The sequence below is a fragment of the Oncorhynchus gorbuscha genome, linkage group LG21 (assembly GCF_021184085.1).
Source record: "Oncorhynchus gorbuscha isolate QuinsamMale2020 ecotype Even-year linkage group LG21, OgorEven_v1.0, whole genome shotgun sequence".
In the NCBI taxonomy this organism is placed as follows: Eukaryota; Metazoa; Chordata; class Actinopteri; order Salmoniformes; family Salmonidae; genus Oncorhynchus; species Oncorhynchus gorbuscha.
The window spans coordinates 38,678,723-38,704,246 of record NC_060193.1 but is presented as its reverse complement, the minus strand read 5'-3'; the positions used below and the strand labels follow the sequence as shown (position 1 = coordinate 38,704,246).

General features: G+C 42.2%; 1 protein-coding gene across 1 annotated transcript; it reads left to right on the top strand.

Annotated features, from left to right (window-relative positions):
- The first annotated feature begins 3,358 nt into the window (after positions 1-3,358).
- On the top strand, positions 3,359-14,031 carry chmp4ba (charged multivesicular body protein 4Ba). The gene is made up of 5 exons (XM_046320160.1): positions 3,359-3,698; positions 9,907-10,084; positions 11,776-11,890; positions 12,183-12,312; positions 12,618-14,031. Exons 1-5 carry the CDS (start codon positions 3,515-3,517, stop codon positions 12,680-12,682), a joined length of 672 nt encoding a protein of 223 aa, XP_046176116.1. The 5' UTR covers positions 3,359-3,514; the 3' UTR covers positions 12,683-14,031.
- The last annotated feature ends 11,493 nt before the right edge of the window (positions 14,032-25,524 follow it).

The window sequence follows — 25,524 nt, the reverse complement described above, 5'->3', positions numbered from 1 at the left end:
CCCAAGTCATATTGTAGTTGATGTCGTCGCCTGGCATAGAAAATGTGCTGACTTGTCAGGACACTGTTGTTCAGAGGAGCTAACCAACAACACAACAACAGTAACACAATCACTTCAAACTGAATCTGGAAAGACTGCAAATTAGCTGACATTTTTTTATTTACATTTTTTGGAATATATCCATAAAAATTATGCCAGCTGCTTGATGCTTTTGACTGGCTGAGAAACACTGCCTGCTTCTCTCTCGTCCCGACATGTTCATTACTATGGGACAGCAAGAGATCAAATTTGAATATTGAAACAATGTTGCAATTGTCGGAGAGACAGACAGCAAGGTTTATACAAATCTCCGCTGTTGAAAACTTAATATTAGTCTAAAAGAAATTAGGACTATGCATAGATAAGTAACAGCAAAGTAGCAGCAGTGTACAAAACAAATGGGGGGGGGGGGTCAATGTAAATAGTCTGGTGGCCATTTGATTAATTGTTCAGCAGTCTAATGGCTTGGGGGTAGAAACTGTTAAGGAGCCTTTTGGTCCTAGACTTGGCGCTCCGGTACCGCTTGCTGTGCGGTAGCAGAGAAAACAGTCTTTGACTTGGATGACTGGATTCTCTGACAAGTTTATGGGCTTTCCTATGACACTGCCTATTATATAGGTCCTGGATGGCAGGAAGCTTGGCCCCAGTGATGTACTGGGCCGTAAGCACTACCCTCTGTAGCTCCTTACGGTCATATGCCGAGCAGTTGCCATACCAGGCGCTGATGCAACCGGTCAGGATGCTCTCGATGGTGCAACTGTAGCAACTACTAGAGCGAGCAGCTCCCTCTGTGGGCGGAAACAAGCAACCCGGAACATGAGCAAAAACGGTACTATTAATACAGAAAGTATTACTATTTCTGTATTAAAACAGAAACAATTTCCCCTTTTCTTTGATGTTACAGACAAACTAGGACCAACAATAGTAGCCTGCCTCTGACTTTATCAGAAGCAAGTCCATACTTTTATATAAATTAATCAATATAAAACCAACTGACCTCTTTTTACCTTATTTAATGCATTATACTAGCATTGTACTATGGCAACGCACAATTAATAAAGATGGTACCATAATGATAATTGTTGGTAACATTTATCATAATTGTGCGTTACCATGGTAGTGTCACGCCCTGGTCGAAGTATTTTGTGTTTATATTCATTTATTTGGTCAGGCCAGGGTGTGACATGGGTTTTTGTATGTGGTGTGTATGTAGTGGGATTGTAGCTTAGTGGGGTGTTCTAGGCAAGTCTATGGCTGTCTGAAGTGGTTCTCAATCAGAGGCAGGTGTTTATCATTGTCTCTGATTGGGAACCATATTTAGGCAGCCATATTCTTTGGTTGTGTTGTGGGTGATTGTCCTTAGTGTCCTTATTCTATGTTAGTTTGCACCAGTTTAGGCTGTTTCGGTATTCATTATGTTTGTTGTTTTGTTGAGTTTGTTGTTTTGTTGAGTTTGTGTTTGATTCGTGTTACGTTGTTTTTATTAAACATGGATCGCAATATACACGCTGCAGTTTGGTCCAACTCTCCTTCACCATTAGAAAACCGTTACAGGTAGAATGTCTAATGCAGGTTAAAATCATGGTATTTCCATGATCCACAACTCTACCATGGTATAAAGGAGGCAATACCATGGTAATATTTAGGTGCATGGGAGTACCATCATACTTCAAGGCTAAATCCATGGTACATTTCCATGATTCAGACTATACCATGGTATAAATGAAAATATCATAGTATCATGATATGAATGAAAGTACCATAGTATTACCATGGTACATTTTGGTAAGGGGAGGCATGTACTGCAGAATGAGTATCTGGTTACCGTGGAGATGCCCTGATTCACTGACTAAACCTCTCATAAAAAGAGATTGCATTTATTTTGTGAGAGCAATATATAACACCTACAAACAAGACAGCATAACCAAATTGATTCAGAAGTTAATAAACTTGTTTTAGCTAGCTTTGTTGCCATTGATTGTGCATCTTCCATTGTTTAGCTAAGTAGCTGAATGAAACAGTTAACTTTTTCACTTCATTTCAAAGGGGGGGGATTCACCTTGAAATGTTTTGTGCAAAAGCATTATTTTTATGCAACCTGTTTTGTGCCCACATTTTTACCATGTTATTTTGGCATTAATACGTTTCACATGTCAGTTTACAAACAATGTAAAAAATATATATAATTTAGTTAATGAAGCCGCATACAAACATGGTCTCTTTTTTTGTTTTCTTGAGTAAGGCAGGTCCAAAATGCAGGTGTTTCAATGCTTTCTGTGGTAGTGGAGAAAGCCAGAAGAAAATATGTAGCGTTTCGCCATGATTGGCTCAGTGTTCTGTCACTCATGGGGACACTGCGTCACCGCCAAGTCTAAGGGTAGACTTAGACAATTCTAGCCCCTTGGGCGCTGCCATAGAGTTACATTAGAAGTGCCCATCCAAGAAGGCTCAATGTCATTGCCCACAGATAAAATTATGTCAAATCACGTTATATGTACAGTTGCTTTGATTGGATTGATCATGTCAACATCATAGTTTCAAAAATCTTAGCTAGCAGTCATCATCATGAATCAAGTTAACAATCTACTGACAAATCATTTTTAATCCTTGTCATGTGAAGATAAATAAGATAAATTATAGATAAAATGTACTGGTGCTCATCGGCCATTGGAAATAAACACAACAAGTTGGAAATCGCAAATTCAACAATGAGTGGTTTGGAAGAAATAAGTGACAGTGGCTGTGTGGGCCCAAATCTGGGATTAAGAGGCTCTTTTCCAAGTTTAAAATCATAAACATTCAACGTTGGCCATGCTGTCAATGAAGCATGATTTGTGCTGTGCTCCAAACAACTTTTAACTCTGAACTGCAAAAACTTCAGTGAGTTCAAGACAACTGGGAAGTCGGGATAAACGCGCTCCTGGGAAAATAAGTTTTGAATGGTCATCCGGCCTCTTTCTAGAGCTATGACCTGAAGATCAATGACGTCATCATGATTAGATTTGTTTCTGAGTTCACAGTTTTTTTGAAAGCACCATATGAATGCCAGACTTTGATGACAGAATTTACCCACCAAGGTCCGCCGAGCCACCTTCCTATTAAAGTGAGCACAGCACAACAAGGTGAGTCCAAAAATGTAAAAATAAAAGTCACAAATTAGTAATCCATTTGTAATGCAGGTGTGTACCCATACTGGCAGATCAGTGATCTTCTTTCTGTTGGAGGAATACTGTGAAGGGATCATTAACATAGGAACACGTGAAACATTTAACTTTTTCCCTCTCATTACGTCATTGACCCACGCCCTGGTGACGTGCTGACATCACGAGGCCTGGTTGGAAAGAGGAAGAAGAAATAACAACAACAGCAGCTCTGCTGGGCGAGTGACAGCGAGAGAGAAAATACGAGACTAGTTGAATCCTGTTAATTGCTATAGAATTTGTAATATCAGTTGCTGTTATTATTCAGCGCAAATATGTCTTTGTTGGGGAAGTTATTTGGCGCTGGAGGTAAAGGTGGGAAATCTGCTAGCCCTCAGGAGGCGATCCAGCGACTTCGAGACACTGAGGAAATGTTGACGAAGAAACAGGACTTTTTGGAGAAAAAGATTGACCAGGAACTCATCACTGCGAAGAAGAATGGCACAAAAAATAAAAGAGGTGAGACCTATGAGAAATACGGTTTTATCATGCCATGTTCAACTACTATCTTAAACTCGGAACCTCCCCACTAGTTATTTGCACAGAGCTTCTTATACTATAGCAATAGTTGATTCTGGTACCTTCAACCGGGAAACTCGGAGCTAGTGTTTCTAAACGAGTTTCCAAGACGGAAATGTCCTAGTTCCGACTAGCACGTGAACGCGGTATGATTAGCTAACCGGCTAGATTTTTATCCAACAAATTCACAGAAAGAACGAAGTACCACAGCCACAAAGTCAATAGGCTATATCGTACAAATGTAATGGATTTAGCTAACTTCAGGCAACGAGGGTATAGTGGGGGTAGGTAACCCTAGTCCAAGAGTTCCACAGGCACTTCATGGTTTTGATTTAACCAAGCTGGAGCGTTTTTATTTAACTAGGGTAGTCAGTTAAGAACAAATACTTATTTTACAATGACGGCCTACCCCGGACGACGCTGGGCCAATTGTGCGCCGCCCTACGGGACTCCAGATCACGACAAGTTGTGATACAGCCCCGGATCGAATCAGGGTCTGTAGTGATGCCTCTAGCACTGAGATGCAGTGCCTTAGACCGACCGCTGTGCCTTAGACCGACCGCTGTGCCACTTGAGACCAGGTATGTTGATTATTAATCGATCACTGAACTGATCAATTCTAGTCGGGCCAAATCCTGCAGTACCTGCGACATCCAGCAATTGGGTTGCCAACCCCTGCAATACAGTATCAAGATATGCAGAAACTGCTTCTCCAATAGAAATAGTCGTCACTAGATACCACAGCCACAAAGTCAGAAGGCCTGCCTACTCAACCAATCTGTTCAAGGAATATGATAACGTTTATTTCGGCTTGCGGTTCACGTTAAACGACCAATCAGATGAGGCAGTGTGATGACGTGTGTGCAGGGGAAGAGGAGAGACATTTTATTTTATCTAGTGATCATCAATGATTTGGTTATTAGGTATAATTAAACTAACCGTTCCAAATGCAAAGTGGTAATCGGTAATGTATGCAGACGACACTCAGTCAGATCCATTAGTATTTGGATAGTGACACAATTTGCCTCATTTTGGCTCTGTACACCACCACAATGGAATTGAAAGGAAACTATCAAGATGTGCTTAAAGTGTCGACTTTCATCTTTAATGTAAGGGTTTTGTCAAAATTACTGTATGAACCGTGTAAGAATTACAACCAACCATATAACAATGAAGGTTGTGCAATGTAACAGGAATATTTAGACTTATTGGATAAAATACGGAACGGTTCCGTATTTCACTGAAAGAATAAACGTCTTGTTTTCGAGATGATAGTTTACGGATTCGACCATATTAATGACCTAAGGCTCGTATTACTGTATGTTATAATTAAGTCTATGATTTGATAGAGCAGTCTGACTGAGTGGTGGTAGGCACCAGCAGACTCGTAAGCATTCATTCAAACAGCACTTTTGTGCGTTTTTTGCCAGCAGCTCGTCGCTGTGCTTCTAAAATTGAGCTGTTTATGACTTCAAGCCTATCAACTCCCGAGATTATGCTGGTGTAACCAATGTGAAATGGCTTGCTAGTTAGCGGGGTGCGCGCTAATAGCGTTTCAAACGTCACTTGCTCTGAGACTTGGAGTGGTTGTTCCCCTTGCAGAGGACTTTTGTGGAGCGATGGGTAACGCTGCTTCGAGGGTGGCTGTTGTCAATGTGTTCCTGGTTCGAGCCCAGTTAGGGGCGAGGAGAGGGACGGAAGCTGTACTGTCACACTGGCAATACTAAAGTGTGCCTATAAGAACATCCAATAGTCAAAAGGTATATGAAACACAAATGGTATAGAGAGAAATAGTCCTATAATAATTACAACCTAAAACTTCTTACCTTGGAATATTGAAGACTCCTGTTTAAAGGAACCACCAGCTTTCATATGTTCTCATGTTCTGAGCAAGGAACTTAAATGTTAGCTTTTTTACATGGCACATATTGCACTTTTACTTTCTTCTCCAACACTTTGTTTTTGCATTATTTAAACTAAATTGAAAATTTTATTTGAGTCATGTGGAAATTTCCTTTTACATTGTAGAATCAGTGTATTGGTTGTAATTGGGTAATTGTATGGTCCTGGCAGGGGCTAAGTGCTTATGTACCTGTTTGACAGATTCAATTTGGTTTCTCAAGGGGACACTGTGCAGTCTTGCCCTCTACCTGTGTCTGTTCAAATAGTACACGATAAGTCTAATACAGAGGCTATTTATTTTGAGATATTGCACGTGTATATTTGGTAAATCAACTTTCATCGTTGGATTACCAAGACAAGTAAGTAAATCTACACAATGAGCACGTCAACCTGCGTTGCCTTCTGCTGATTTCATGCAGAATACAGGTCCCTATTTTACAATCACAGAATCAAAATGTGTTGAAGACAAAATAACGAAAAGGGCTGTCTGGTAGCCTCAAAAAATATTTTTTTGTTGAACAAGTCATTGCATGTATATATATATATTTTTTGACTTGACTTCAGACTTGACTTGACTTCCTCTTAAGAATGCATGATTTACTTGACTCAAGGCTCGACCTGTCCTACTTGAGACTCGACTTGAGACTCGGACCTTGAGACTTGCTTGTGACTTGAATAATAGTTACTTGGTCTCACCTCTGCCTAAAGGTATCATGTACTAGGGTTGGGCGATGTCAACCTTTGTCCTATCATGATTATGCTACAATTGGATGCATAATCATGACGAAAGATGGTCCTGTGTAGCTCAGTTGGTAGAGCATGGCGCTTATAACGCCAGGGTAGTGGGTTCGATCCCCGGGACCACCCATACGTAGAATGTATGCACACATGACTGTAAGTCGCTTTGGATAAAAGCGTCTGCTAAATGGCATATATATATATATATATAGAGAGAGATATATAGAGAGATATAGAGATATAGAGAGATAGATAGATAGATAGATATATAGATATATAGATATATATATATAGATAATGTTGTTGAAAGCCTGTGCAGAGGCTATGTTGGGGCAAATCTTTCCTAATATTCCTTCCTCTCTGGTGGAAACAGCTTCAGTATGGAACAGGTGTGTCTGTGTAGAGTGCACATGAAGGAAAGTGAGGGAGAGGCATGCCACCACTCATGCTGCAGTGTGGGAGGGTGCTGCAGCGGGGGAGGGAACTGTGGCAGGAAAAAGTATCCAATTGTCATACTTGAGTAAAAGTAACATGCCTTAATAGAAAATGACTCAAGTGAAAGTGAAATACTACTTGAGTAAAAGTCTAAAAGTATTTGGTTTTGCATATACTCAAGTATCAAAAGTAAAAGTGTATAAATATTTTCAGATTCCTTATATTAAGCAAATCAGACTGCACCATTTTCTTGTTTTTTAAATTTATGGATAGTTTTGGAGTGTGCCCTGGCTAATTTACATAAGACATCATTTACAAGCGAAGCATTTGTGTTTAGTGAGTGTGCCAGATCAGAGGCAGTAGAGATGACCAGGGATGTTCTCTTGATGTGTGTGAATTGCACCATTTTCCTGTCCTGCTAAGCGTTTAAAAAGGAAATGACTACTTCTGGGTGTCAGGAAAAATGTATGGATTAAAAAGTACATAATTGTCATTAGGAATGTAGTGATGTAAAAGTTGTCCAAAATATAAATAGTGAAGTACAGATTACCCCAAAAAACTACTTTAGTACTTTCAATTATTTCTACTTAAGTAATTTACTGGGATGGAGCTGTGTGTGTGTGTGTGGGGGGTGCAGAGTGGACAGGAGAGGGAGAGACACAGTAGCCAACAAAGCCATGCCAATTTAATGTTATGTATCATCCCATTTGACAATGTCTGGCCTGACTACATCAAATCCGAGTAACCTAAAGAAGCTAGCTGAGCAAGCGAGCAAATGTTTTGTTCCTGAATTTTAATCCCACTTCACTTTATACACATGGAACTAATTTTGACAATAGTGCCACTCTGATTGGCTGGCAAAAACAACAATCTACATGTGAAGGCTACCGGACTTCCGACATTAGAGAGAGAAACAATCTACAGTACCAGTCAAAAGTTTGGACAAACCTATTCATTCAAGGCTTTTTCTTTATTTTTACTTTTTTCTACGTTGTTGAATAATAGCGAAGACATCAAAACTATGAAATAACACATGGAATCATGTAGTAACCAAAAAAGTGTTAAACAAATCAAAATATATTTTAGATTCTTCAATGTAGCCACCCGTTGCCTTGATGACCGCTTTGCACACTCTTGGCATTCTCTCAACCAGCTTCGTGAAGTAGTCACCTGGAATGCATTTCAATTAACAGGTATTCCTTGTTTAAAGTTCATTTATGGAATTTCTTTCCTTAATACGTTTGAGCCAATCAGTTGTGTTGTGACAAGGTAGGGGTGGTATACAGAAGATAGCCCTATTTGGTAAAACACCAAGTCCATATTGTGGCAAGAACAAATAAGCAAAGTGAAATGACAGTCCATCATTACTTTAAGAAATGTCAATGAATTTTAAGAACTTTGAGAGTTTCTTCAAGTGCATTTGCAAAAACCATCCAAGCACTATGATGAAACTGGCTCTCGTGAGGACCGCCACAGGAAAGAAAGACCCAGAGTTACCTCTGTTTCAGGGGATAATTTCATTAGTTACCAGCCTCAGATTGCGGCCCAAATAAATGCTTCACAGAGTTCAAGTAACAGACACATCTCAACATCAACTGTTTAGACGAGACTGCGCGAATGGTCGAATTGCTGTAAAGAAACCACTAAAGGACACCAATAAGATGAAGAAACATGCTTGGGCCAAGCAACACGACCAATGGACATTAGACCGGTGGAAATCTGTCCTTTGGTGGTTCCCACCGTGTATTGAGGAGGTGTGGGGGTGCTTTACTGGTGGCAATGTGATTTATTTAGAATTCAAGGCACACTTAACCAGCATGTTTACCACAGCATTCTGCAGCGATACACCATCCCATCTGGTTTGGGTTTAGTGGGACTCATTTGTTTTTCAACAGGACAATGACCCAAAACAGGCTGTGTAAGGGCTATTTGACCAAGAAGGAGAGTGATTGAGTGTTGTATCAGATGACCTGGCCTCCACAATCACCCAACCTCAACCCATTTGAGATGGTTTTGGATGAATTAGACCGCAGAGTGAAGAAAAAGCAGCCAACAAGTGCTCAGCATATGTGGGGAAGTCCTTCAACTATTTGTTTACTACATGATTACATATGTGTTATTTCCTAGTTTTTATGTCTTCAGTATTATTGTACAATGTAGAAAATAGTAAAACATAAAGAAACTCTTGAATGAGTAGGTATGTCCAAACGTTTGGCTAGTACTGTTGTCACAAGGATTTTGCTATCTCAATGGTTGAACTCAACTATCACTCAAGCTTTGTCTATTTCCCAGAGGTTGTAAATCTCCGGTTAATAAAGAATTAGACAAAGTCTCAGATTCTGCAATAGATTAATCCTTTATTCAGAGAGCGCTCTGTCTTCAAAATGAGAACATAGTCTTTCTATAGCGCACACACACAGAAATGAACTCGCATCAGTTGAAACTCCACCTCGCTTTAGGTGGGCTGTTTTTTTCCAAAGTTCACATACATTGTTTATCAACTTTCTGCAACATGTTTCATCATCTTCTGCAAGCCGAGACATTTCTAACAGTTTTTCTCCTCCCTAGGGTGGGGAGGCCTCTTTCCAGTTATTAGTTTTACCGTTATCACAAGTTGACAGTTCAGTTGTCCTTGAATGTCTCAACTATACCCAGCTCATATTGCGAAATAGTAACACATTGGCCACACACCTTATTGGATTATGACTCTTAACACATTTCATCTTAAACATACAAATTATTCTATCAACTGTATATATTGTTGAGTTTAGTCAGGTATTTGAACCATGTCTGAAATTAGTTCTAGGGAGGTTCAAGGTAAGATGTGATCTAGAAATCTACAAGCTACGCATTGGAAGCATCTTATCACATCTAAGATACTTCAGATAATGTCTCAAGTCAATTAAATACCTATTGTAAGCCAACGTCTCCCAGTGAATACAGAGTTAAACGACTCAAATGAATATATTTTGTATTTCCTCTTGCAGTGCTATAGGCTTATGCTGCTCCATTAGTATTCCCACCCCACATATCCTCTCACAGTTGTCTCTCCTTCCTCTCCTCTTGCATCCAGCTGCTCTGCAGGCATTAAAACGGAAGAAGCGGTACGAGAAGCAGCTGGGCCAGATCGATGGCACGCTGTCCACCATCGAGTTCCAGAGGGAGGCGCTAGAGAACGCCAACACCAACACCGAAGTGCTGAAAAACATGGGCTTTGCTGCCAAGGCCATGAAGGCAGCCCATGAAAACATGTAAGGGCCACCTCCACTTCTGTTTCACAAATACTCCATGAAAGACACACACACCCACACCTCCAAGAATGCAACAGAGTGCCTCTGTTGACCCAGGCCAACATTGTTCTACTTTATATTTGTCTAGTAAAAAGCATGAGATGATGCACCCACAAATGTTTATAGAGGTGTTGGCTAACAGAGAGTAAACTGTATGAAAAGAATGTCACACACTATATACAGTGCATTCGTAAAGTACTCAGACCCCTTGACCTTTTCCACATTTTATTACGTGACAGGCATTTATAAAATGGATTAAATCTACACACTCATCAATCTACACCCAAAACCTCATAATGACAAGTCAATAGCCGGTTTTTATAATAAAAAAATAAAAAAACGGAAATATCAAATCAAACTTTGTCACATGCGCCTAATACAAGTGTAGACCTTACCGTGAAATGGTTACCTACAAGCCCTTAATCAACAGTGCAGTTCAAGAAAGAGTTAAGAAAATATTTACCAAATAAACTAAAGTAAAAAATAAATAAATATAAAGTAACACAATCAAATAACAATAGCGAGACTCTATACAAGGGGGTACCGATACCGAGTCAATGTGCGGGGGTACAGCTTAGTCGAGGTAATTTGTACATGTAGGTAGGGATGAAGTGACTGCATAGATAAGTAACAGCGAGTAGCAACAGTGTACAAAACAAATGGGGGGTCAATGTAAATAGTCCGGTGGCCATTTGATTAATTGTTCAGCTATCTTATGGCTTGGGGGTAGAATTTTTTAAAGGAGCCTTTTGGTCCTAGACTCGGCGCTCCGGTACCACTGGCTGCGCGGTAGCAAAGAGTACAGTCTATGACTTTGGTGACTGGAGTCTTTGACAATATTTTGGGCCTTCCTCTGACACTGCCTATTATATAGGTCCTGGGTGGCAGGAAGCGTACTGGGCCGTACGCACTACCCTCTGTAGTGCCTTACAGTTAGATGCCGAGCAGTTGCCATACTAGGCGGTGAAGCAACCGGTCAGGATGCTCTCGATGGTGCAGCTGTAGAACTTTGAGGATCTGGGGACCCATGCCAAATCCTTTCAGTCTCCTGAGGGGACAAATATGTTGTCGTGCCCTCTTAACAACTGTCTTGGTGTTTTTGGATCATGATAGTTTGTTTGTGATGTGGACACCAAGGAACTTGAAGCTCTCGACCCACTACAGCCCCATCGATGTTAATAGGGGCCTGTTCGGCCCGCCTTTTCCTGTAGTCCACGATCATCTCCTTTTTTTTGATCACGTTGAGGGAGAGGTTGTTGTCCTGGCACCACACTGGCCGGTCTCTGACCTATAGGCTGTCTCATCGTTGTCGGTGATCAGGCCTACCACTGTTGTGTCATTAGCAAACTTAATGATGGTGTTGGAGTCATGTTTGGGCACGCAGTTGTGGGTGAAGAGGGAGTACAGGAGGGGACATTATTTAGAATGCAAACACCAATTTCTGATGTAAGGTTGATTTTCATTTTCCATATCTCCTAATTCTTTTCAATGTAAATGTTTGGGAATTTCATCATTGCAGCTCATGGTGTAGTAATGTCAGAAATGGCTTGTGCTAGAAAATCTTTCAGAATGCCACTGTTATTCTTTCCTGAATTTGCTATGAATGATGTCCATTGTAAATTAAATGTTTTTTCTTTTCTTTTTTTCCACAGGGACATAGACAAAGTGGATGACTTAATGCAGGACATCACAGAGCAGCAGGAGCTGGCACAAGAAATCTCTGACGCTATTTCTAAACCCGTAGGGTTCGGAGAGGAATTTGATGAAGTAAGATAAAGCTAAGAAGCTGAGTGCGCATGTCCCAATTTTTCCATACCGAAGGGTTAGTGCAATTCTGTATCATTGGTACGTCCCTCCCCTGAACCCTAACTTCAACACTTAACCATTTTAAATGTCAACTTCAATGGGGTAGGGACATCCCAAAGATCACGGATAGCAAGGACTCATACCGAATCAGACTGCAGTCATCTACTATTGTTGTTGTTATTAAATGTATCCTTATCTTCTTTGGATATGTAGACATGTCTAGCCCCTAATGACGTTTTATTTGTTTGTTTAGGATGATCTCTTGGCGGAATTGGAAGAACTGGAACAAGAGGAACTAGACAAAAACCTGCTAGAAATCGCAAGCACAGAGAATGTACCGCTGCCAAATGTACCCTCTACATCCTTACCTGCAAGACCAGCAGGTAATGGATATATTGGCTTAGCCACTCAAGCTTAGCCTCCTTTAAAGCTAGCTAATACCTCTTAAGATCACTGGCAGGAATTTAAATTACCATTGCAATGCCTTTGTTTATAAAATACTGTCTGTGGAGATGGGGAGGGAGAGAGAAAATGTACACAATAATAATTTGGTGCGATACCCAACATGAAACACTGAAAAGTCAATGTAATTATCGGATATTGTAGCATATGCTACCTCAGTCGTTATTTATAGGCAGATTGAAAAATCTTACTTACTCTATTAAATGAATGTGGTTCATTCTTACAGTACAGAAGAAGCAAGAGGAAGACGAGGATGACATGAAGGATTTGGAGGCATGGGCCGCCAACTAGCCACTGCTGTTACTCCATAGCTGCTATAGGTGGGAAAGAAAGACTATGGTTTAGTGTGATGTGTTTTAGTATTTGGAGAATGAATAGAATAAACAGAGACTTAAAAAAAAAGACTAAACATCAGCTTGACAACCTTTCGCTTACTGTCAAGCCCAATCTCCTATAATAGAGGGGCAATGGCATGTTGTACCTTTCACCACCAAAAGCCCCAAATCTCTGGAGCAACCAAACAGAAAAGGGTCATTTAAAAATGTGTTTTTCTGTGCGTCCCTCACCTTGTTCTCATCTGTAAAGCATTGTTGCATTTCTTCCTTCTCTTAGCCCACAAAATATATTTTGAAGAGAAAGTATAAAATTGACTCCTCAAAACCTCCATGTAGAATTTCTAATACCTCATACCGTTAATGTGTAGTGCAACAAGATATTACAATATCCTGTATTCCTTTTTGTTGTTTATGCACAATATCAGTAATGTGTTCAAATGGCAATCAGCTGTTCTTGAATCTGTTTGTAAAAATATGCACTTAAAATACACCGATTGCACATGATATTTATTCATATCAATTTCCAGCTTGGAGAATTTGATTCCCATTTGCAGGGCTGTTGGGTTTAAATGAGCTTTTGGCTGGATTTATTGAAGTGTATCACGAGTATCCTTCCAGATACTCTGGCTTTCACACAGGCAGATAACTATGAGGAAAACTCCACATGGTGTCCTTGAAATTCTTCTCTGCGTGATGGTTCACACTTTTCTGTATCTTTGAAGTGAATGAATCTAACCGAACCTACAACTAGTTACATTTTGCAAACACAATGACAATTCTCTTGAAATATGTTTGTGCTATATCTGTTCTGGTTTGTGTAACTGAAATGACTGTGTGAGTGACAGTATGCACACCTCTATGAGGTTGTTTGTTCATTTTCATCTTTAAGAGACATTAACACTAGAGGAGGTTTTAAAAAGTTGTTTATTAGGGTTTTTGCTTTTCAGAGTTATGTATTTTTTTTGTTTAATGATATGCTATTGTGTATAGGAAGAGATAATTGATTGTATTTAAACTCTAGGCAGTCAGGTCTATTTAACATCATGCTGAGTTTGTGAACTTACCCCACTATTTGATAGTTCACCGTGGTGCTTCAGATGTTTTCAAATTTAAATTTCTTTTTTCTGTCTAAATTTAAGTAATGTGGTATGACCGCATTTTATGTCTGACATGGTCTGTGTTTGTATAAGGGGCTGTTTTTTGCAGTCTGGTTCCTATTTTTGTTTGGTCTGTCTTCCTACCCTGCCTATCACAACTTGCCCTTGTTCTAATGGTATGCCTAAATTAAACCTTTTGACAAATGTGCTTTTTTGTTATTTTTTTATTAAGAATATCTGTGCATTACTTTATCAAGTACTGTTGTTCAGAGTTATGGCAAGAGCTTGTGATGAGATCTATACTATTGAGAGGGCCAAGGTTCATGTAATAGTAAGTCAATAAGATTCTTGCTACGTAGCTTAACTTTCTGAACATTCGAGACGTGTAGTCCACTTGTCATTCCAATCTCCTTTGCATTAGCGTAGCCTCTTCTGTAGCCTGTCAACTATGTGTCTGTTTATCCCTGTTCTCTCCTCTCTGCACAGACCATACAAACGCTCCACACCGCGTGGCCGCGGCCACCCTAATCTGGTGGTCCCAGCGCGCACGACCCACGTGGAGTTCCAGGTCTCCGGTAGCCTCTGGAATTGCCGATCTGCGGTCAACAAGGCAGAGTTCATCTCAGCCTATGCCTCCCTCCAGTCCCTCGACTTCTTGGCACTGACGGAAACATGGATCACCACAGACAACACTGCTACTCCTACTGCTCTCTCTTCGTCCGCCCACGTGTTCTCGCACACCCCGAGAGCTTCTGGTCAGCGGGGTGGTGGCACCGGGATCCTCATCTCTCCCAAGTGGTCATTCTCTCTTTCTCCCCTTACCCATCTGTCTATCGCCTCCTTTGAATTCCATGCTGTCACAGTTACCAGCCCTTTCAAGCTTAACATCCTTATCATTTATCGCCCTCCAGGTTCCCTCGGAGAGTTCATCAATGAGCTTGATGCCTTGATAAGCTCCTTTCCTGAGGACGGCTCACCTCTCACAGTTCTGGGCGACTTTAACCTCCCCACGTCTACCTTTGACTCATTCCTCTCTGCCTCCTTCTTTCCACTCCTCTCCTCTTTTGACCTCACCCTCTCACCTCCCCCCTACTCACAAGGCAGGCAATACGCTCGACCTCATCTTTACTAGATGCTGTTCTTCCACTAACCTCATTGCAACTCCCCTCCAAGTCTCCGACCACTACCTTGTATCCTTTTCCCTCTCGCTCTCATCCAACACCTCCCACACTGCCCCTACTCGGATGGTATCGCGCCGTCCCAACCTTCGCTCTCTCTCCCCGCTACTCTCTCCTCTTCCATCCTATCATCTCTTCCCTCCGCTCAAACCTTCTCCAACCTATCTCCTGATTCTGCCTCCTCAACCCTCCTCTCCTCCCTCTCTGCATCCTTTGACTCTCTATGTCCCCTATCCTCCAGGCCGGCTCGGTCCTCCCCTCCCGCTCCGTGGCTCGATGACTCATTGCGAGCTCACAGAACAGGCCTCCGGGCAGCCGAGCGGAAATGGAGGAAAACTCGCCTCCCTGCGGACCTGGCATCCTTTCACTCCCTCCTCTCTACATTTTCCTCCTCTGTCTCTGCTGCTAAAGCCACTTTCTACCACGCTAAATTCCAAGCATCTGCCTCTAACCCTAGGAAGCTCTTTGCCACCTTCTCCTCCCTCCTGAATCCTCCCCCCCCCCCCTCCTCCCTCTCTGCAGACGACTTCGTCAACCATTTTGAAAAGAAGGTCGACGACATCCGATCCTTGTTTGCTAAGTCAAACAACACCGCTGGTTCTGCTCACACTGCCCTACCCTGTGCTCTAACCTCTTTCTCCCCTCTCTCTCCAGATGAAATCTCGCGTCTTGTGACGTCCGGCCGCCCAACAACCTGCCCGCTTGACTCTATCCCCTCCCCTCTTCTCCAGACCATTTCCGGAGACCTTCTCCCTTACCTCACCTCGCTCATCAACTCATCACTGACCGCTGGCTACGTCCCTTCCGTCTTCAAGAGAGCGAGAGTTGCACCCCTTCTGAAAAAACCTACACTCGATCCCTCCGATGTCAACAATTACAGACCAGTATCCCTTCTTTCTTTTCTCTCCAAAACTCTTGAACGTGCCGTCCTTGGCCAGCTCTCCCGCTATCTCTCTCTGAATGACCTTCTTGATCCAAATCAGTCAGGTTTCAAGACTAGTCATTCAACTGAGACTGCTCTCCTCTGTATCACGGAGGCGCTCCGCACTGCTAACTCTCTCTCCTCTGCTCTCATCCTTCTAGATCTATCGGCTGCCTTCGATACTGTGAACCATCAGATCCTCCTCTCCACCCTCTCCGAGTTGGGCATCTCCGGCGCGGCCCACGCTTGGATTGCGTCCTACCTGACAGGTCGCTCCTACCAGGTGGCGTGGCGAGAATCTGTCTCCTCACCACGCGCTCTCACCACTGGTGTCCCCAGGGCTCTGTGCTAGGCCCTCTCCTATTCTCGCTATACACCAAGTCACTTGGCTCTGTCATAACCTCACATGGTCTCTCCTATCATTGCTATGCAGACGACACACAACTAATCTTCTCCTTTCCCCCTTCTGATGACCAGGTGGCGAATCGCATCTCTGCATGTCTGGCAGACATATCAGTGTGGATGACGGATCACCACCTCAAGCTGAACCTCGGCAAGACGGAGCTGCTCTTCCTCCCGGGGAAGGACTGCCCGTTCCATGATCTCGCCATCACGGTTGACAACTCCATTGTGTCCTCCTCCCAGAGCGCTAAGAACCTTGGTGTGATCCTGGACAACACCCTGTCGTTCTCAACCAACATCAAGGCGGTGGCCCGTTCCTGTAGGTTCATGCTCTACAACATCCGCAGAGTACGACCCTGCCTCACACAGGAAGCGGCGCAGGTCCTAATCCAGGCACTTGTCATCTCCCGTCTGGATTACTGCAACTCGCTGTTGGCTGGGCTCCCTGCCTGTGCCATTAAACCCCTTCAACTCATCCAGAACGCCGCAGCCCGTCTGGTGTTCAACCTTCCCAAGTTCTCTCACATCACCCCGCTCCTCCGTTCTCTCCACTGGCTTCCAGTTGAAGCTCGCATCCGCTACAAGACCATGGTGCTTGCCTACGGAGCTGTGAGGGGAACGGCACCTCAGTACCTCCAGGCTCTGATCAGGCCCTACACCCAAACAAGGGCACTGCGTTCATCCACCTCTGGCCTGCTCGCCTCCCTACCACTGAGGAAGTACAGCTCCCGCTCAGCCCAGTCAAAGCTGTTCGCTGCTCTGGCCCCCCCAATGGTGGAACAAACTCCCTCACGACGCCAGGACAGCGGAGTCAATCACCACCTTCCGGAGACACCTGAAACCCCACCTCTTTAAGGAATACCTAGGATAGGATAAGTATTCCCTCCCCCCCCCCGCCCCTTTAAGATTTAGATGCACTATTGTAAAGTGACTGTTCCACTGGATGTCATAAGGTGAATGCACCAATTTGTAAGTCGCTCTGGATAAGAGCGTCTGCTAAATGACTTAAATGTAAATGTAATGTAAATATTTCGCTCGGAACAGGTTACAGCCAAGACTTAATATTTTGTCTCATTTATCGATATGGTTATAGCCTCTGCGTGATGGGGTTGTGCAATGCAAATGACTATAACAAGCCTCCATACAGAGTGGAATTCACTAATACAACAGTCAAAATGACTAATAAGGCCAACAGTCCGTGCTCCCAAATACTGGAAGAGTGTGATTCATTAGGTTACATGATCACCACAATAGCCCCACGTGGCTATAAAAATAAATTTTGCAATTATATGGCAATTAAATTACACACAACAGCATTGCATATTTAGATAGAGGAATAGGCATAGCCTAAATCATATTTACTTTCTAATTTGCAGCTCAGGTGGTTATTTTAGACAGGGCTCTTCTGTGTCTTTATCATACTCACAAAAGTAATTTGCTGAAGGTCCAAGCCTATACTATGCCATCTACTGGTATAACGTTGTTATTGAATGCAGTTCTAAAAAGATCTACACTCTACAAATTAGGGGTTCAACTGGAGTTCTTCTAAGATCCTCAAAGAACCTTAGGGTTCTTGGCAATGAAAAACAGCCCCAAAAGGTTCTTCAAATAACTTCTTAGGAGGTGTGGTTCATCAAGGAACCCCCATTGTTGCAGGAGTTCTTTGGGGAACTTCGCAATTGCAACTGAAAATGCTCATTCCAAGGTTGAATACGACAACAGTTAAAAAGGTAAGTTGGGTTGATGATTGGCTGGCTCTGAATATATAAGAATATTTTGAAGATAAATACACAACGCAGAGGATGAGAGGACTAAAAACTACAGTACTAATGGTCAATTGAGAATTGTACATATGAGTTGGGTTTCAGTTCAACATCTGTTCAGAATCTGTGGAATGTCACTCCTAAACTCGTGTGCCACGTTTTCATTAGTCTGTACATTGAGTCTGGGGCAGGATACTTGTTATTTGGCCAGTGGCCAAGTTGTACTGCAAGGACTTCTGATTGGTCAACCCCAGGCTAGGGTGGGGGGGGGGGGGGTTATAAATGGCATCCTGTTCCTTTGTTCAGTGGGGAAAAGCTGAGGACAGGGGGAGACTGAACATCTGTACATCTACCTCCCAGCGTAACATCTTGATTTGTCCTCTCTGAATAAATCTAGTTTTCTCCCCCTGATTTGTTTTGGAGTTTGTGTTATTGAAGAATAACAATTTTCTAACAAATATGTATCAAAAAAATAACTTAGATAATAAAATACTACTGAATATCGAAGACAATTATGGTATTCTGTGAATAGCTTCCATAGCGGTAGCTGTCACGTTAGTTAGCTATATTTCAGAAGAATTAACGTAAATATTAGAAAGCCCGGTTAGACTGTTGGCGTTGTATGAGCTACAGTACAGTAATGTTAGCTAGCTAGCTAACAGGCTGACTACACCGCTGGCGTCGCGTGCACGAGCATTGCAAAATAAATGTAGAAATCTATATTATTCAATTATTGCACCCACACTGCTCCATGCACCAATGTGCTTCTGTGTTGCCAAGGGCTAAAATAGAAGTAATTTCTGTTTCTGACGCAGATCCCGCTGCAAGTCCTGCCTCTCCCATCTTCTCATTGGTTTATAGAAGCAGGTACCCACGTGCCATCTCCTCATTGGTTATACTCACGTGGGTGACTGGGGCGGCAGGGTAGCCTAGTGGTTAGAGCGTTGGGCTAGTAACCGGAAGGTTGCAAGTTCAAATCCCCGAGCTGACAAGGTACAAATCTCTCGTTCTGCCCCTGAACAGGCAGTTAACCCACTGTTCCTAGGCCGTCATTGAAAATAAGAATTTGTTCTTAACTGACTTGCCTACTTAAATAAAGGTAAAATAAATTTTAAAAACGAACGAGGTCAGTGGCGGTAATGCATCTAATTTATGAAAGTTGCCAATAGCAACTTTGTGTGGATTAATTGGCAGAGTAGAGGACCTTGTGCATTTCAGGTAAAATAATAACTCAATGTTTATATCCCAGGACAAATTAGCTAGCAACAGCAAGCTATCTAAATAGGACAAATTAGCTAGCTAAATTGCCATAAATGTTTAAAGCTTTTCGACATGTCCCCAAACCTGCGTGTCGTGATCGCGTTTGGTGTGGGGGGACAAAATACATTTATGCACGATGGCGCACGTGCACAGCCGGTTTGGGTTCCGTGTTCGCTGCCTGCTGCAGTAGAAGCGCACTGTCTCCACAGTACTACACACACACCCCTCCTGTTACGGCTCTCGTCGAAAGGAGTGGACCAAAGCGCAGCGTGGTAAGTGTTCATGATTTTCATTTTCAAAAAACACTCAAACAAAATAACCAAAGTGAAAACGAAAGCGCACAGTTCTGTCGGATACAGACACTAAACAGAAAACAAGATCCCACAAAACCCAAAAGGAAAATGACAACTTATATATGATCCCCAATCAGAGACAACGATAGACTTCCTCTGATTGGGAACCACACAAGAAATAGAAAACAGACTTTCCCACCCGAGTCACACCCTGACCTAACCAAACATAGAGAATAATGAGGATCTGTAAGGTCAGGGTGTGACACCTCTGGCCCGCCCCTCCCTTCCAATAACTGTTTGAAGCTCCTTCCCTGCCACCACCACCACTCACTCACTCACTCTCTGGCTGAGGTCCAAACACATAAAAGACACAACCTATCCCCTCAGCCCTCAAATGAAGTGGTACACTTCTGATGACATCTGACATCATGACGTCTGACGAATATATACTTGCAGGGCAAGGGGCGAGGGAGAAAGGAATGATTTTTAAATGGACCGCCCTTGGCCGGAAATACGTCACTAGTTCATCCTGCCGATGATTGTGTTTTCAGCCACCTGTAGCTTGTGGGTGCTTTAAATGCGCTACAGTCAATTATGAGTGCATGAGTGCATGTCTATATCAATATTAATATACGTCTACTGTATGATAGTTAGCTAATTCATTTGCTAGCTAACGTTAGCCTGCCTAGCTGGAATTTCTGAAGGAAAATATTTTATTTCTACTATTTCCAAAAGATAACCAAACAAAAACATATTTACTCTTTACGAGACGTGCTTGTGCCAGCATGTGCATTAGTAGCACAATTTCTAACTTATTTGCATTGGTGTTTACTTACACTTGTATGTTGACTTCTCTACATTGATGTTGTTTTTAAGTTTTCACTGACTTTTCTTAGAGGATGTACAATCGTTGCGAATTGAATTATAGGGAGTTTCAGGCCCCGGAGTGAACATAATTGTACACTCGCAAAGCCAAGTAAAAACGAGGGCTGAGGGGCTTAGGTTGCAAACTTCTCTTGCTTGGCTAATAATTTGGACCGCCATCCAAGACTGCGACGGGGATTCCCCCAAGGGCATAAGGCGAGGTTAAGTGGACAAGGGTGTGTATTTTAAGTGTTTGGACTGCAGCCACTCAGCAACAGCAGCCTGCCTCACTACCTGATAGTTAGCAGCAACATGTCACAGTAAAATTAATAGATAATAAAAAAAGAGAAATGCCATGGCGGCCGTTGTGCAATCTAGAAGTAGCCCAAAAAAACGAAACCCAAAGTAGCCCAATACATGAGAAAACTGAACATTGCAACCCTGGTTGTGCGTAATAGGAGCACACGCACATCAATGCTCATAGAACTACGCTGTGTTCGAATACCCATACTAACATACTGTAAACTTAATGAGTATATACTATATATTATTAGTTCATTTTAGTATACTGCAAATGAAGCAAATGAAGCGTACTAGCGCTTCGCCTGTCTACTGGAAGTTGATGCATTCAGATTTAGTTTACACTTTTGGTTGTTACATGATTCCATATGTGCTATTTCATAGTTTGTCTTCACTATTAGTCAACAATGAACAAAATAATTAAAACGCTGGAATGCTATGCAACCTCTTGCTGGCTTGTTAGCTTAACAAATTACTAGCTAGACAGTTTCCGAATTCCGTTGTGTTCTTAATTGGAGTGTCAGTGTGGGGCGTTAAGTAAATTCAGAGCGTTTCGCTCTGACAAAAGAGTAGGGTTGATTTGAGCGTTCTGACCTTACGATGGCAGTCAAGCACCCAAGCTAACTGAAGCTACTTCCAGACACAAATGAGAGAACCCCTCTCTCTGATCATTTTATTCACCCTGGCAGAGCTGGTTAGGCAGTTTGCATGTTATCCAGAGCGTTGGTGACTGTAACTGTGCTGCTGGCAACAATTTAATTACACTTTTTTTTGCCGATGTTTACTGACACTGGCCATATTCAACAAGTGTTGAAGGCTGCGCAGTCGTTCCCTCTACCTGGGCCTGTTCAAATAGGTCAGGTTAAGCCTGAAATGGAGGCTATATATTTTGAGCTATTGCCTGTGTATATTTGGTCAATCTACTTCAATATTTTGTATGATATGGCGCTTTCACCATTGCGTCACCAAGACCTGTAAATAAATCTACACTCTAAGCAAGTCAACCTAACTTGCCTTCTGCGGATTTCATGCCCTTAGGACTGCTACAAACTCCATATTTTACAATTACATAGGCTAATAAAAATACGTTGTAAACAAAATAATAAAGGTCTGGTATAGGGCTGTGGTGGTCACGAAATTTCGTCAGCTGGTGATTGTCAAGCAAATAACTGCTGGTCTCAAGGTAATTGACCATTAATTAACATAAACACATTTAGCATCTCCTGGCTTCCACAGCTTATAAGCCACTGATGCAGACCTTCAGAGAATCTACATTTTAACAAGTCTAATAAATCAATGTAATATAGCCTACACCTTCACAATAAATCCATTCATTATTTTAGATAAGTCCAAAGAAACATGATATGAAGAAAACGTAATATATTTCAGAAGAACAGAAAAGAATACTCGGAGCGGCATCTCCTTTGTGTGGCCCTAATGCCCACTAATAAAATCCATGCCTTTTGAGCATTGTGCCCTTATCTCTGACTGCTGTGTGTTCCGAAGCACCTCTCACTCACATGGCTCTCCAAATCAAATCAAATATTATTGGTCACATACACATGGTTAGCAGATGTTAATGCGAGTGTAGTGAAATGCTTGTGCTTCTACTTCCGACCATGCAGTAATATCTAACAAGTCATTTTGTAATGAGTAATGTAGGGTATGTAAACATCATATAAAGTGCCATTGTTTAAAGTGACTAGTGATACATTTATTACATCCAATTTTTAATTATTAAAGTGACTAGAGATTTGAGTCAGTATGTTGGCAGCAGCCAATCAATGTTAGTGATGGCTGTTTAACAGTCATCACTAACATTGATATCTGGAACATATCCCAGTCCACGTGATCGAAGCAATCTTGAAGCGTGGAATCAGTGTACATGACTGATTATAAATGAAGAGAATTCTCTTGGTAGATAATGCGGTCGGTATTTGATTGTAAGGAATTCTAGGTCAGGTGTACAAAAGGACTTGAGTTCCTGTATGTTGTAATGATCACACCACAATTCGTTAATCATAAGGCATACACCCCCACCCTTCTTCTTACCAGAGAGATGTTTATTTATGATGGCACGATACGTGAAGAAACCAGGTGGCTGTACCGACTCTGATAACGTATCTCAAGTGAGCCATGTTTCCGTGAAACAGAGAATGTTACAATCTCTGATGTCTCTCTGGAAGGCAACCCTTGTTTGGATTTCATCTACCTTGTTGTCAAGAGACTGGAAGTTGGCTAGCAGTATACTCGGGAGCGGTAGGCAATGTGCCCATCTTCGGAGCCTGACCAGAAGACCGCTCCATCTGAACCTTCTGCGGCGCCATTGTTTTGGGTCGCCTGCTGGGATCCGATCCATTGTCCTTGGTGGTAGACCAAACAGAGGATCCTCTTCGGGAAAGTCGTATTCCTGGTCGTAATGTTGGTAAGTTGACGTTGCTCTTATATCCAATAGTTCCTCCTGGCTGTATGTAATGAGACTTAAGATTTCCAGGGGTAACAGCGCAAAAAATAATACATTAAAAAACAAAATACTGCATAGTTTCCTAAGAACGCGAAGCGAGGCGGCCATCTCTGTCGGCGCCCGAAGTTTAGCTTCCATCACTTGATATGGTCTTTCTAACAGGCTACAAGTGAAGACAGACACATCGGGGAACAAATGCATGCCCTCATCCAATTCCGAGGTGCATATTGAAGATATTGGAAGAACTGTCCAAATGTACTTTTCGTCAGCCAACTAGATGAAAAGGTCTAACGATCAGCAAAAGCACAATCTACTTTTGACATATTTGAAAAGATTACCTATTCTATTCTGTGTGAGAAATAAATATTCCAAACATAGTCTGGGACAGTTGTGGGATGCGATAGATCCCAAATTAATACAACCACTAGCATCAAAAATACTTTTTACACAATGTAGGAAATAGTAAAAATAAAGAAAAGCCCTTGAATGGGTAGGTGTCTCCAAACTTTTGATTGGTACTGTAAATTTTGTGGCAAAGGAGGATGTCAAGTGATAAATGGCAGATATGTGAGTGCAGAACTAATAAACGGGCTCTGACCTATCACTAAAATGGCCACCCCGATCAGAACTACAGATCACAAAATGGCCGACTGCCAAATCTACAATTTCCAGAAGCAAGGGGAGCCCTCAGAAGGTGGGGCCGACCCACAGATAAAGGGTCAAGACAAACCAGGGAGCGAGAGAGAAATGGCTGGAAGGATCTGTGAACCATAGACAAAGAGGCAATATACTGTATATAGGCTGGATTTACCGTGTATGAGCTGGGCTGTTTGGACTTACCTGTTGGCGTTTGGACCTGGACCTACCGAGAACCAGATTCGTGTACCGAACCCTGCTATCCTTGACCTTGCCTGCGGCCTGGGTGGACCAGGATGGTGAAACAAACACACTGTTTGAAATAATTGTCATTCTGGGGTGATTTTGGTGACAGTTTCCCACTTAATTTGTGGTAAACGCTCCTAATCTTGAAGAGATTTACAACAATTTGTTTTGATTTAGAATGGACCATTATCATGCACCTGTCTCAAACAGGGGCAGAGTTTAAAAAAAAAATGTAATCTATGCACTTAAACAGCGAATGGAGGACACTTTCCTGTGGTTCATTTTCATGCCAGCCAGGTGAGCTATACTCCTGTTGTAAAGAGAAGCAAATGTGCTTAATATTAGGAAAGTTGTGAAATAATAATAGGCCTCCTCTTTTTATAGATGCCATCACTCTGTTTTCTCACACAATTGCATAGCCTATAGAAATGTTGCGGAACATGTGCTTATATGTTCTCATGAAGAGTTTGATTAGATTTTCGATTGCATTTGCACTGATGTCAGAGTGATTAGAGACACTAGAGTGCTGAATATGAGGCCGTTAGCAAGTTTGGTAGGCTACTAATGACCTTCAGCAGCATCGGAGTTTGGAGAAGCCTAATTACCGTGACTAAACAGTCCCATGGAATTTGACGGCCTTCATGACTTGTGACCTCCGGTTTGGCAGTAATACGGTCACCATAACAGCCCTAGTCTGGTAGCCTCAATAGACAAAGATTTGAAGTTGAACAAGTCGTTGCATGTAGATTTTTTTTTAAACTTGACTTGAGACTCGATTTAAATTTGTGACTCGACTCAACTTGACCATAGAATGCACGACTTGGAATTAACTCTAGTTTTGACCTGTTCTACTTGGGACTTGACTTGAGACTCCGACCTTGTGACTCGAAAAATAGTAATTTGGTCCCACCTCGTTACAAGTGCTTGTTTGGACATCTCAAAGACTAAATTCAATGTAGAATCCGTTTAACAGGTGACAGATTATTTTACTATTGTAACATGCAGTGGGGAGAATTATATTGTCCCTGCCGGGAGCCCAGGCTTTTGCCATAGATGCTGGTTCATGTCTCTGGACCACACAAGCTTTAGATTTCATTCTGCTAAGGTCCTTGTCAGCTACATTGGTGACCAGGGAGAGATCCTTTCTATACACCTATGGGGCCTGAGCACACAAATGCTCCAGAGAGAAGGGAGAATACTGAAGAATTTGTTGATGAAAGTTCTACAGTTGCCATCAGAGGCCCAGGCTTTTGGCATAGATGGTAAAGCTCTCATTTCTGGACAGCAACATTGTAAGATTGTGCCCTCCACGACACTTGATATACCTCGATTGGTAGGTTATGCTATATTTAGATACTTCAAATACTGGCTGA